General features: G+C 45.6%; 1 protein-coding gene across 4 annotated transcripts in view; it reads right to left on the bottom strand.

Moving 5' to 3' along the window:
• The window catches only part of RBFOX2 (RNA binding fox-1 homolog 2), a 170383-nt gene that overhangs the window by 49015 nt on the left and 109070 nt on the right, over positions 1–12298 (bottom strand). For all 4 annotated transcript variants that reach the window (XM_086610246.1, XM_086610245.1, XM_086610248.1 and 1 more), the window contains exon 3: positions 7327–7551. In XM_086610246.1, coding sequence (XP_086466372.1) covers positions 7327–7551 — 225 coding nt within the window. The remainder of the gene's footprint in view (positions 1–7326; positions 7552–12298) is intronic.

Raw genomic sequence — 12298 nt, 5'->3', positions numbered from 1 at the left:
AGCCAGATGATAAAAAGCCCACATTTCACCGGATGCCCACTCCCCACCCTGTCTCCTTCCCCACACTGAGTTCCAGCTCCTTCCTTCTGGCCTCACATCAACACTTCACAGCAAAGAACTGGTCCTCTCCCTTCGCTACAGACAGCGATCCAGCTTAGAGGGGAGCCAACACATGTTCCCTAGGTCTCAATGCCTGTCATCAGGCAACACAGAGACACGCTGCGGCAAAGATCCTGTGTTTAGAAACAGTGTTGGGTCCACCTTACCTCCTCAGCATAGTCTGTGTAACGCATACTTATGCAGGTGATAATGTCATTCACGCCTGCACACGCAAGCTTTGAGCTCTGCTCAAGGTCACTGAGAAATGCATCAGAGCTCAGGACACGCACAATATGTGCTTTGCTTTTAACTGCTTGCTGCCTGTGCCCCCGTGCCAGCTCCTCCCTGGCACTCACCAGCAGTGAGGAAACCCTGAGCAAGAAGAGGCAGCTGCAAAGAGAAGCATGCATGTATGCATGTAAACGGGGAGGACACCTGGCAACAGGAGGGTGTTCAGAAAGGTCTGAGGGCAGCTCTACGACCATCTTCCCACCTCTTTACTAGACTCTCCTGTCCTAAGGCAGCTGGTGAAAAAGCAATTGCTTGGGATTTCTCCTCAGTGGGAGGGAGGCTGAGGCTCCAGCACCACCCGAGCTCCAAGCAGATCTCTATCTGCGTGGTCAGACAGAGGGCTACCTCCCCAACAAGTCAGACAAACACCAGTGCGACAGGCCACCACATAGACTATTCATACCCAGCACGTTCTGTTTCCATCTCCCATTTGCTTCTGGAACTGAAACTGCTTCCGGTCCAAATTATAAGAAAGCAAAAAACAACCCCCCCCATCCTGTCCCCCAGGACGCAGGCGGTCCAAAATGTTGTGAATCATAATGAGGAGGTTAAGAGCCATAAATCACCGCAAAGAAAATATTTACAAAATACAAACTATAACTAATAACTATATTTAAAAGAAGACTTGGGTGGCTTACAAGATCTGGGAGACAGATTGTGCTCACTCCGCTGCTTCTAGACAAGTCTTGGATTTAAAAAAAAAAAAAAAAAAAGAGAGACCTTGTTTGGATCCAGAGCTTGAAGAACTCTGTGGAGACGACGACTGAAAGCTTTGACTCGCAGAAGGCAAGCTTCCCACCGCAAAGGAGAATGCAGACAACGTGGGAAGATCTCTGTAACATTTAGTGAAGAACCCGCGTCAAAACAACCAGTCACCCATCAATGAACTGATATCCACTGAGCAGGTTTGGAGGAAAAAACAAGTGAAGAATTAGGCACTAGACACTAAACTCCTCTCCTGCCCCACCACACTCTGCCAGAGTAGGACTGAGGTCCTACACATCCAAGAGCAAAGAGGATGAGAACTTCTGCTGTTTAAATGACACTTGTTTAGCAGACAGAAGACCACATGACTAATAATCACCTTTCAACAGCAGTAAGTATAATTTTAGAATTATATCCATGTACTTGATTTCTCACAGATGCCAGCAGTGTTATATTAAAAAAAAATAATATTGGGCTACACTACAGGCACAATTAACAATGTGCCCAAGTACTTTGTATGCCAAAAACTGGACAAAAAAATTGCTAAGGATGTAACAAAAAACTCTGCTAAGCTTTTAACTATTTTTAATATAATCAGATTAATTCAAGGCATATTTTTTCTGATTGACAGTTACCTGTTTTCAGACATACTGAAGCTTAAGTAATTTTGTTCACTTTCCTCCTTAAATACAGATATACCCCACCTGAAGCGAGAAAACAAACCTAACATAGGGAAGCACATAGGAAGTTTTGTTACCTATCCTGCACAACAAAGACACCTCTGATGTGTCAGATAACATTTTCCGTGTAGTGATGTTTAAAATTACTTTGTTTTTCTGAGGAGTAATTTTTATAGGATTCTTTGGCGCTTTTTTTTTTTCTTTTTTTCTTTCAATGAAGTGGTGAAATGAAGCCCCTTGAAAGGCCTGCTCTGCTGATTACAATGTCAAACCCTGTGTGAGCAGTTCCAGCCCATTCCTCACAAAACAGGGATGCCTTGACAAGGTGAAGGAGGCAGCATGTCTCCCCAAGCTACTGGTCACCCCTGGACCGCTCCCATTGACAGGGGCAGAAGAACAGCCACACAGTGACAGACTGAGATCTATTCAGCTCACTATCTCCTTTCTGACAGTGGTCAAATCTGTGGCATCTGTAGAAAAACTAAGGACAGGGCAAATGCTCAGTGATTTTTTTTTCTCCACTACAGCCTCCAGCAAACTGAGCCAGCTGATGTCTCAACTTCCAAAGCATCCTACGGACAACAGTTCCAATGCTAAATTCTTCATTATATGGAAAAAAACAAGAAACAAATCCTGTATTTTTCATATGTGGTACCCGATTATCTCCTTTGTGCATCCTAGTAAGTGAAAACAGGAAAGTTCCTTATTTTATTTCCCATACCATTCAATATTCTATGTACTTGTCATACGCCTTCGTTCCTGTCAGTTCTTTTCATACGCGAAGATTTCATTTCTTCTCATAAAGAACCTGCTACATCCCTTTCATCATCACTATTATCCTTCCCCATACTACTTCTAGATCTGCTATAACCTTTGAGAGATATGCAGAAGCACCGCAGCTGTATACTCTAATATAATGATATTTGCTGATTTATTTCCTATTTTTCTTTCGAAATCATTTTTAAATCTGCCTCACTAGACACAAGTCTACAAGTGCTGAAAATAATCTGCCTCATACTCAAAATAATAAAATAATCTGCCTCATACTCAAAGCAAATTCCTGATGTTAAATGTCAGAGTTTGCTACCTCAAGACAGCAATTTCCAAGCTGAGGTGGCCAAACAATCAGCAGCTACCTACTTATTTCAAGCTAGTTCTTCCTCGTGTCTACCTGCTCAGCAGTATCAAGATAAGTGAGGATATTCATTAAACGTATTCTTCATCTGAAATACCTCACACGAGCAATTGCTTTAATTACTAAAGTGATGAAAAATAATTACAGAGGAAAATTCTGCAATCTCAGACTAGGCAAGAAATACTCCAGGGAAAGCCATCATTATAACATCATCCGTGTGTTACAAAAGTCAGCGGATGAACCCTTGGTGCCATTGGCTCCCTTCTTTCCAAACCCTTACTAGAGGTGTGGGGCACAGCCAGATAACTGAGTAGCTTTCCTGTCTTCCTTCTGAACGCAATACTTAGGGGTCCCCCACAACAGATGGGGGGACCTTTAAGAAATCAGAAAGTCAATATCCCTTTGTGGTATAGCAGATGAGTTAAACACGTTTCAGTACGGCACATCAAGAAGCCGAGAGACACAATGTTCTGTAATTAAATAATAATTTATATTGGCTCACGACAACGTAACACCAAGGCGACAGCACCTGCCATTTTCATGCAAAGTAATTTACATAAACTTATTCCTCTACTTCTATACCTCCAGCTGCATTCCATAATTTATACAGACACACAAATTCTTCCCTCTGACATTAACAAGAGAAATGAGTGGAATAATCAGCTCACAGCATTAAGTGCATTGCATTTACTATCAAGCAAGCCTTTTTAGTTCAGCAGATGATTAATCTTCCCTCCGCGGGTAGAGTACCAGGAGATGCAGAGAGCTGACAATTGCTCTCGGCTTCTGGCCATGCACTCCATACGCTTACCTTGCAACAACAGCGTTTGCTGGATCCCTCCAAGAGCTGCTCTAATTCATTAACCCAGCGAAAGAATTGGACAGCTTTCTGCCAGGTCAGTGAATTAAAGTGGCTCACGTAAGGAATGCCCGAGCCAGTAAACAGGAGTGGGAGTTTGTGCTTGGAGCCAGACCTCTCTTTTCTGACAGCAGTGAATCTTTAGATCAGCTCAGCTGCCAGAGGTACTGCAGCCTAATTAGCATCTCGACTTGCAGCTATCTGTGCTGGGTGTCCCCATTAGGGATAAGTGCACTAATGTAAACCAAGAAGGGGGAAGGGGGAAGGAACCAGGTGACCCAGCACCATAAGGAGTGAAATGCAGAGCGTCAACAGTTTAAGAGACAGGCTGCAACAGGCAGATCGAGTAGGCCAAATATGGTCCGGTACCTCAGTCTATTTTTAATCTAGGTCTTTCAGCTGTGCTTTAGGACAGTATCAAGAGAAAGGACAGACACTTGGAGATGAAGACTGGGAGACCCACATGCCAGGCAAGAAACAAAGCCCCACAGATGAGGCTTGATCCTAAAATAAAAAAGATTCCAAAATATTAAGCTGTTTGTATCACACCACGTATTGTGCCAATTTCTTTTCCACGCCCCTGCTCTGAGAGCTTTGAATGCCTTCCACTAGACTCAGACCTCCGGAACCAAGCTCATCCTCAGCTGATGGCACTGTCCAGTCGTTCCCCTTTGCTCAGGGCTTTAAGACTGCAGAGGAAGGCATGGTCTTCGATTCCCCTTAAGTTCATGGCTGATGTTTGACCTCAGGCTTCCAAGACCACTGTCTATTAACTCAGACACCACCGTTAATCTCAAATCATTCAATCTGACTTGCCCGTCAGAATCTGGCAAGTTTCTGTGAAAAGGTGCTCCTGCTTAGTGTGTTAGCGACCCCATTACAGACTCCATTACAATGCTGCACAACATCCTACTAACCAGATGAAACTCCCCATATTCTATGTTACTTTTGCAATTATCCTAAAGGCTACCAGCCCGAAAAGCAGGAAAGCCCTGCCATGTGAGCACGCCTTTTGGTATCTCGCTCTGTCCTGCCAACTGGACCATGCACAGGCCTTGTTCTTAGATGAAAGGAGAGACCTTACCTGTCTGGCTGAAGGAATTTCTGAATTATCCCATGGGAGCACAGGCTTCGAGTCAGCAGCTAAAAAATCCACCAGCTGTTCAGTCTGGGGTATCGCCTTCATACACGTGACAGCAGCTGTGCTTGTCACTCACAATAATGGGAGGGAAGGATCATACATCACCCGCAACGACTTTTTGCTCTATTGAAGTTAGCACTGTTGTTTGAGCAAGACAACAGAAGGGCGAAAGGAAAAAATGTCTTAAAGCATAAGCACGGCAGTCCAGTCGACATGGACCGAGCATGTATGTCAAACAGGTAATAACCAGCATATGTGATGGACAAGATGCTTGACGTCAGCTGTAGATGTTCAAGGTGAAATAATCAACCTGTTCTGCTGTATTTTAATAGCACGCTTTAGCTTGAGTAACTATTGAGCCTTCTTCCTTCCCCTAGTTCCTACATCATTAATCAGAGTATCAAGAAGGAGAAAAGTTACAAGCAATTACCTCCCAAGGCAGCCCACAGAATCAAAATAACTTCATACAGAAGGAGTCCTAGACAGAAGGATAAAGGGACTCAGAAAATCCCAGACCCCATGCATGTGAAAGTCTGGCATGTGAAAGGCCCTTGGCTGAGGCGCCTTCCCCCTCCCCCTGGATTTCTTCATGTGCCACCATCTGGGATCCTCTGGGTTTGATCGGTCCCAGCCATAGCAGCAGCAGCAGCAACGCGCTCATCTGCACCCTGACCCTTTGCCGGTTAGTTACGGTCTGCGAGCCCGACTCTGCACGCTCAGCTTGCCCATCTTTAACCACGTCAAATGGTCAGACCAGACGTGCCCACCTGTTTCCAACAGCCAGTACAAGTGTTACGTGTTATTCAGCCTGCTTCTCGGATAACCCCTGCCAGTCAGGCTCCCTCCGCAGCCTCCTGGCAACACCGCTGCCTCCCAGCAGTCTCCCAGCAACGCTCCCTCCCGCACAGATGGGCTCCCAGTCCCTCCTTGCCAGCTAGCCAGCGTCCCCGTGCACTGTGGGCTCCTTGGAGCCGGCATTAGTTGATGAAACACAGAGCTCGGCCCTGCAGCACCGTGGAGATGGCTCCTAATATGGAAGAGGAACAGGAGGGTTGGCAAGAGCTTACATTCAAGGTCAAGGCTCACATCATTTCCATTAAAAAGAAATGCTCTTAAGCTCTGGGCATGGATGGGAACAGTAAAAATACATGGGGAAAGCCACTGCCTTGTTTTATTCCCTGTTTCCAGCTTTCCCATCCAACTGGCAGTGCTCTAGATAGCTGTTTGCTAGAGACAGGCAGCCCAGATCTTACGGGTTGGAAGGACATCGGACAATCTGGTACTAAAACGATGACTTGTATTTCTGCACACTGCACCAGCCCTAAGTTTTATTTCCAGCCCGATCTCTTCTCATTCGCATTTGTGTTTGCTGAGAAGGGCACCTGAAGTTCCTTCTATGCACTATCAATGTGCTTTACAGGGTTTGTACCCTCTTTCTTCTTCAGGATGCTGAAGTGGAGGTGTTCCCTGGATGAACTCAAAGATACCTTACCAGTGTCAAATCCAGTGGTGTCAATCGCGCAGCCACTGCCCACTGCAGAAGGAGCAGAAGCGCACACTGGGAACCACACACACTCGAGCTGGCACTATCAGTTCTTCCAACTGTTGGCACTGAATCACTCAGTACTTACAGGGGGAAAAATAATCTCGGCGAGCCAAATGCCCAACTACAAGTAAAACTGAAAGCATTAACAGATTAAATCCGCCCCTGAGCACCGAAGGCTCTCACCATAAGGCTCTTTATTAGGAAGTTAAGTCTTAACAAGTGGCTTAAGGGGTGGATAAAGCTTTTCCTGGGATAATCTGCCAGCATGTTGCCCAGTGCCAGTTCCAGGCCACGGGAAGAAGAAAGCAAAAAACATATAAGAAGGTGAAAATCTTTATTTGGCAAATGGATGCCCAGTAGCTGAGAGGTCCTCTCCTGTCTTTGCCCCCTGAAGCTACCTGCAATCTTCAGAAAGTCAAAGAAAAGTAGTTTTCTACTCTGCCAGTTTTCTGAAAACAGGAACACATTGAGATTACATCTACAATGCATGTGCTCACTCTAATCCTTTGTACCATCAACCTTCCAGAAGTTGCCTCCATCATATTCATTCGAACCGTTCACCAATTAACTCAAGGTAATCAACACTTTTGTAAAGGATTGTCTTCAGACAATGCCACTATGGTAAAAACACCATGATCCCAAGTACTACTGCTCTTTGCAGGCACCCACATACGAGGGGAACACGCATAAGGTGAAAGACAGGAACCTAGTAACGTAAGGTCAGAAACTATGTTTCATTTATAATTCTCTCCTTTTCAACTCTACCGCTGATTTGCTGCATGCTTAAGAAGCAGTTAGCAACCTAACCAATGGCTGCTTTTTCCCGAAGCACCGTGCTGCTCTCCTAGCTCTGCGCCCTTCTGCACTTACTGCAAGAGATCCGTTCTGCGTGCTGGCCGTGTTCGTGCTCTGCTCTCCATGCGGCTGCGTGCTTCCGTAGAGCGTCAGATTGTGCTCGCTGGTCTGGCCTGCATAGTCCTGAGTGTGTGGCACCCCATACTCTGTGGGAATCCCGTTCTGTGGGGGTGGTGGAAATGGGATTGTGGTGAATGGCTGCACCATTGCATCAGGAGTTGCTGCTGGCTCCTGGTTACCCTGAAGAAAGGGAAAAGGAGAAAACAGCTTTATACTACAGAAGATGAACCAAAACATCAGCTTGAAAAAAAATCACATACACACGTATTCATGTGAATATCCCACCCACTGCCACCATAATATTGCAGAGTCTTCTATTATTTTCTCTATCAGAAAGAGCAGGTCTCCCTCCTCTTAGCCATGATGTTGTTTTCTTAATCTTTTGGGGTAACTTTCTCGCTACTGGGTAGCATATGGAGAAGCAACTACGCGGGGCTTGCAACTTGCATACCCTGTAAGCTCGCACAAGGCTTTACACACAGTAAGGAGTTATTTTGGAAGGGAGAAGAGGCACTGAAACAGAGAAGGAAACACAGATAGAAGAACAAGGTTCTTTAATATCCCTTAAATTACCGTATCTGGGTCTGTCTGCCTCAGCCTGACCCTCATGGCTCTACTCAGAAGCAAGAACATGGTGTGGTTCAGAGCACACTCTCCCCTGTTGTGTTACAGTAACAGAAAAGAAATACACTTCTTAAACCCCATCTGTGTAGCAGCCCCCTCCTTTGCTCTGGCAGCACTGAGTACAGAGCACGGGTGCTCAGGTATCAGCTGCTGGAACATCTCATTTGCTTAGTGCCGGCTGTGCAAAAGACATCGAAGAGCTGTGGGGAACTGAGTTGAAACTGCAAGCCTGGAGCACACTCACCCTCTCCCAGTCTTGAGCATCACTACCACTGCACAAGGCGTTAATTATCCACTCCTCCCTCACCTTAGGGTATCCCACAGAGACCTCTACACTAGAACAGTGGACTTTTTAGCAGCTTTTAGCACTGCCTTAGATACAGTTGACACCATCCAGATGACTCATAAACAGACAACTGAACATGCAAAAGATATCCCCAAAAGACAATAAAAATCCTACCCCGCCGTGTCTGAAAAATCACGCAAAGCAAACACGAAAGCATGCAGCCCTGCGGCCACTGCAGGGATCTCACCGAGGGGGGAGCAGGGAGCTGCATTCAGCCACCTGAGGCGAAGGAGAACTGCCTTGACATTGAAGCCCAATCCTGGAAAGCCCAGGCTGCTGCACCGCTCTTACTGCTTCCACCGCCGCAGCAGAAAAAAAAAAAAAATCCACGGAAAAGATTTATGATAGGAGGGCTGTTTGATTTATGGGCATGTCAACCGACTAGTCCTGATTTTAAATTTTGGCTGCTGTTCCAGCCCTAGGTCCTCCCCCACAAAGCCCGGAGGTGCTCAAGCCTATTCGGACACCAGCATGCTTAAATCAACGGAGCAAAAGCGAAGCAGACCTTATCCTGTGGATGGGAAAGGCAGAGTGGGAATTACCAAGCAGCCTTTCAGCAGAGAGCATGCATGGGCTGACGGACCTCCAGCGAAGCCGGACAAACCTTTCAGTCCCTTTATCAGCCTACCTTCAGCTTTCCCTTCCGGGCAAAGGAAACAATGATAAATGCAGCACACCTCCAGCCAGCACCGGGTCACTCAGACACTGGCTGAATCCCAAATTTGCTCTGACATTAGTCTATCTGGCCTGCCTCCCCTGGGGGCCACGTGGCCACGCGCTCCCGCAGCTGGGGAGAAGGAGAGGGAAGGGCATTCAATACCACTTAGCGGAGCTGAGCTGCAGCCTTGGCCCGCGACGGGCGACGGACGGTTCCATTAACTAAAGTCCAGTTGCTGCAAAGCCTCGCTGCCTGCGGAAACGCAAAACTCCGCAGCCTTATCTGAGAAAGAAAAATTCAGGCAAGCGTGCCAGCCGCAGCCAGCGTTCGCTTCCTTGCACGCACTCCCCCAAGCAGTCGCAGCCCTGCGTCGTGTGCTGGGAGCTCTGCGGAGGTTTTTCGCACACTGAGCACATTTTCTGAAGGCAGGACGGGGCTTTTCCCTACTCCCCAAATGAAGGGCAGCTCCACTAGCCCCTCCACATCTGCTTGCTCCTTTGCCATTCTCGGTTTCAAAGCAGGGAGCTTCTGGCTCAACCTAAACCACCACCAAGATCTGCAGGGCGAGTTTTACAAACAGGAGGGAGGAGAGGCTGAACGATGGTTTATCCCACTGCGAACCAGGTATCGGAAAACCCGTCACCCACCTACTCAGAACATTTATCCCCTGTCACGACAGCTCCGCTCTGTCCACATCCTGCCTCCTTTTCAAGCTCTTTTGCTTACAATACTTCATCATACCCAGTTGTCTGCGTACTTCCATACAGCCCGCGTTGTCTGCGCATTGCTTGTGTTTAAAGTAGGAGCTAAATATGAAACCGATTTCTTTCTTTAAAAAAATTCCAAAAATTGGTAGGATAGCCCCAGGAAAGATGCAGGAGCAGAGACTATTTCCAGTTTTCTCAAAACAAGCTAGATTTACAAGCAGTAGTGCCTCGGATAGGAGGAAGAGAATGTTAATTAGCCACAAACAAAACCTATTCTGCCGTCCTCTCAACGGTGCAGGGTTGCTCCCCAAAGGACATACTCCAGCGTTTTGTTTAATCTCACTCTTAGACTACTTAAAATGCCAGCCCATAAACCTTATATAATCTTATTTTCAACATTTTTACCTTTCAGTTCATACCGTTCCTTCCAGTCTAAATGCATTTCAACCTTTTAAATATTTTCTCTCCTTTCTTCAATTATCTGCAAATGTTTGAAGGATGAAAAACGCTTGCTCTCTCTTCTGTTGCTTGTGATGTTTTGATAATACATATTTATTTTGAACTTAATCACACCTTGCAAGCCAAAATATCCTGGTAACTTTATTTATTACTTCTCTCTGACCTTCCTAAGATTTTCAAATAAGGGATTTCTGGTGAACAATGAAATGTTTTCAGCCACGTTGTCACTTCTTCCCCCTGCCCCCCCCAGTCACACTAGCATGCAAAAACCCTATCTTTTATTACAAACACATCCTTAATTTAAAGTCTCAGGTTATCTGTAGATCTATTACCATTATTATTGTCCAGGTTTCATCATCTCATGGAGTATCTGTATCTCAAATTATTTTTCTCTTGATATGATTATATATGTTTCCCATCTGATTTTTTGTAATTTTAATTTCCTTTGATGCTTTAGAATAACTTTTCTTCTGTTTCCACTAGTGTCTACAGAAAAAGACTCCCGATGATATCGCTGCAGGTTTCATGGCATACCAATACCCTCTAAACCCAGAGGAGATTCTACCTCTTCGGTTATTCTACCAAATTTCAACATTTACACCACACTTCATATTTTCAAGAACTAACACACACACAAAAATACTAAAAATCCCATTTATCTTCAAATATAGAACCTGAACTCCTTTCCCTACTTCTAACCCACCAGGGAAAATCCTGCAGTCAGAGACACTGTTTTTCTGCTTCTCAGGAGGTACAAAGAACATGGAGAAACCCCTAAACTTCCTGGTAAAAATGGAGAGACTCAACTGGAAGTATTTCGTCTACCTAATCTAGACAAATATACCTTGCAGCTTTGCCAGTCCTGCCTGTTTTAACTCATGAAGTCCTCTTAAACATTGACTCAAACACAAGGACAGACTGAGATGGCTATGTCCAAGAGTTGTCTCCATCCCCAAGCAGACCCAAGGGCGCCATCACAGGACTAGGAAAGCCAGGCTGCAGCTCCCCACAAAAACTATTGCCGTCTTCAACTTGTGCGATGGCATGAAATCAATCTACTAACGTTCAGGAGCAGATAGACACTTCTCTCAGCCACAAGGCAGGGTGACTGGCAGTGTCCAGGAGGGGAGCTTAAGGGACTTTTGACTGCAGGAACAATTTCAGCAGTTCCAGGTTAACCGATTCTCTCCATGAGTTTGTGCTGCCATGCACCGACCATGCTAGCTGCCATCCCACACTCACCAAACTGGGAAAGGCTGTTCAGTGCAACCGGAACTCAGTGTAACTAACACATGCACCTTAAAAAAAACCAAAACAAAACAGACAAAAAACCCCAAGAAGACTTCAATACAACATACGGCAACCTACAGTTCAAAGAAAACCGGCAATTCCTATGTTTTCTACTCATTCTGTTGCCCTGCTCCCACAAAAATCACTCATCCACAGCAAGCAGGAATTAGAAGCAGCTTTGCTCTTGCAAAATGTTGACATCTGATTCATTAGCACTGAAGCCCTCAGGGCACAAGAGGGACACAGGATATTCATTGGGGCTTCCCTTTCAGGTCCCTATTCTCAGCTCTACAAAGCTCCAGCCATGTCCTCACAGGTGCCAACTTCCTTCCTTAGGTCAGGGTTTTGCCTGCACAGCTCAGTCCAAACCCATCCCACATTTTGTTTAAAAACCAAATTCGCTAAACCAGTGAAAAATCCCTAATGGGGACACATTTCTAAGAGTTTACCCAGCTTTAAATTAATTAACAAACTTTGTAGCTCCAAGCTAAGCGGAGGAAGGGTAAGTAACCGCATGTAGCGGTACCTTGCAGAAGGGTGGGAGCTGGAGACGATGTCAATGAGGAGAAACGTGGTTCAGAAAACGAGACGTAGGATGAATTCTTTCATCAGACAGCAGGTGGTGATCCAAGATCACGACACTGGAACGCCAAGAGCAAACACCAGAAACGCACACAAAGGCCTCCTACTTCTGTGAAACTGTCACAGATCAGTCTATTTTGTGAAGGGCTGTTCTTTTTTTTGCTCATTAGAGAAATTGGTATAATTATAGGGATATGAAAGGAGCTTTACAGCAACACAGCTCCAGACCCCTTCCATACCAGTATGTCAATACATATTAAA

Source organism: Tauraco erythrolophus, chromosome 4, assembly GCF_009769465.1.
Source record: "Tauraco erythrolophus isolate bTauEry1 chromosome 4, bTauEry1.pri, whole genome shotgun sequence".
Lineage (NCBI taxonomy): Eukaryota > Metazoa > Chordata > Aves > Musophagiformes > Musophagidae > Tauraco > Tauraco erythrolophus.
The sequence above is the reverse complement of the archived record's forward strand: the minus strand, read 5'-3'. Positions and strand labels throughout refer to the sequence as shown.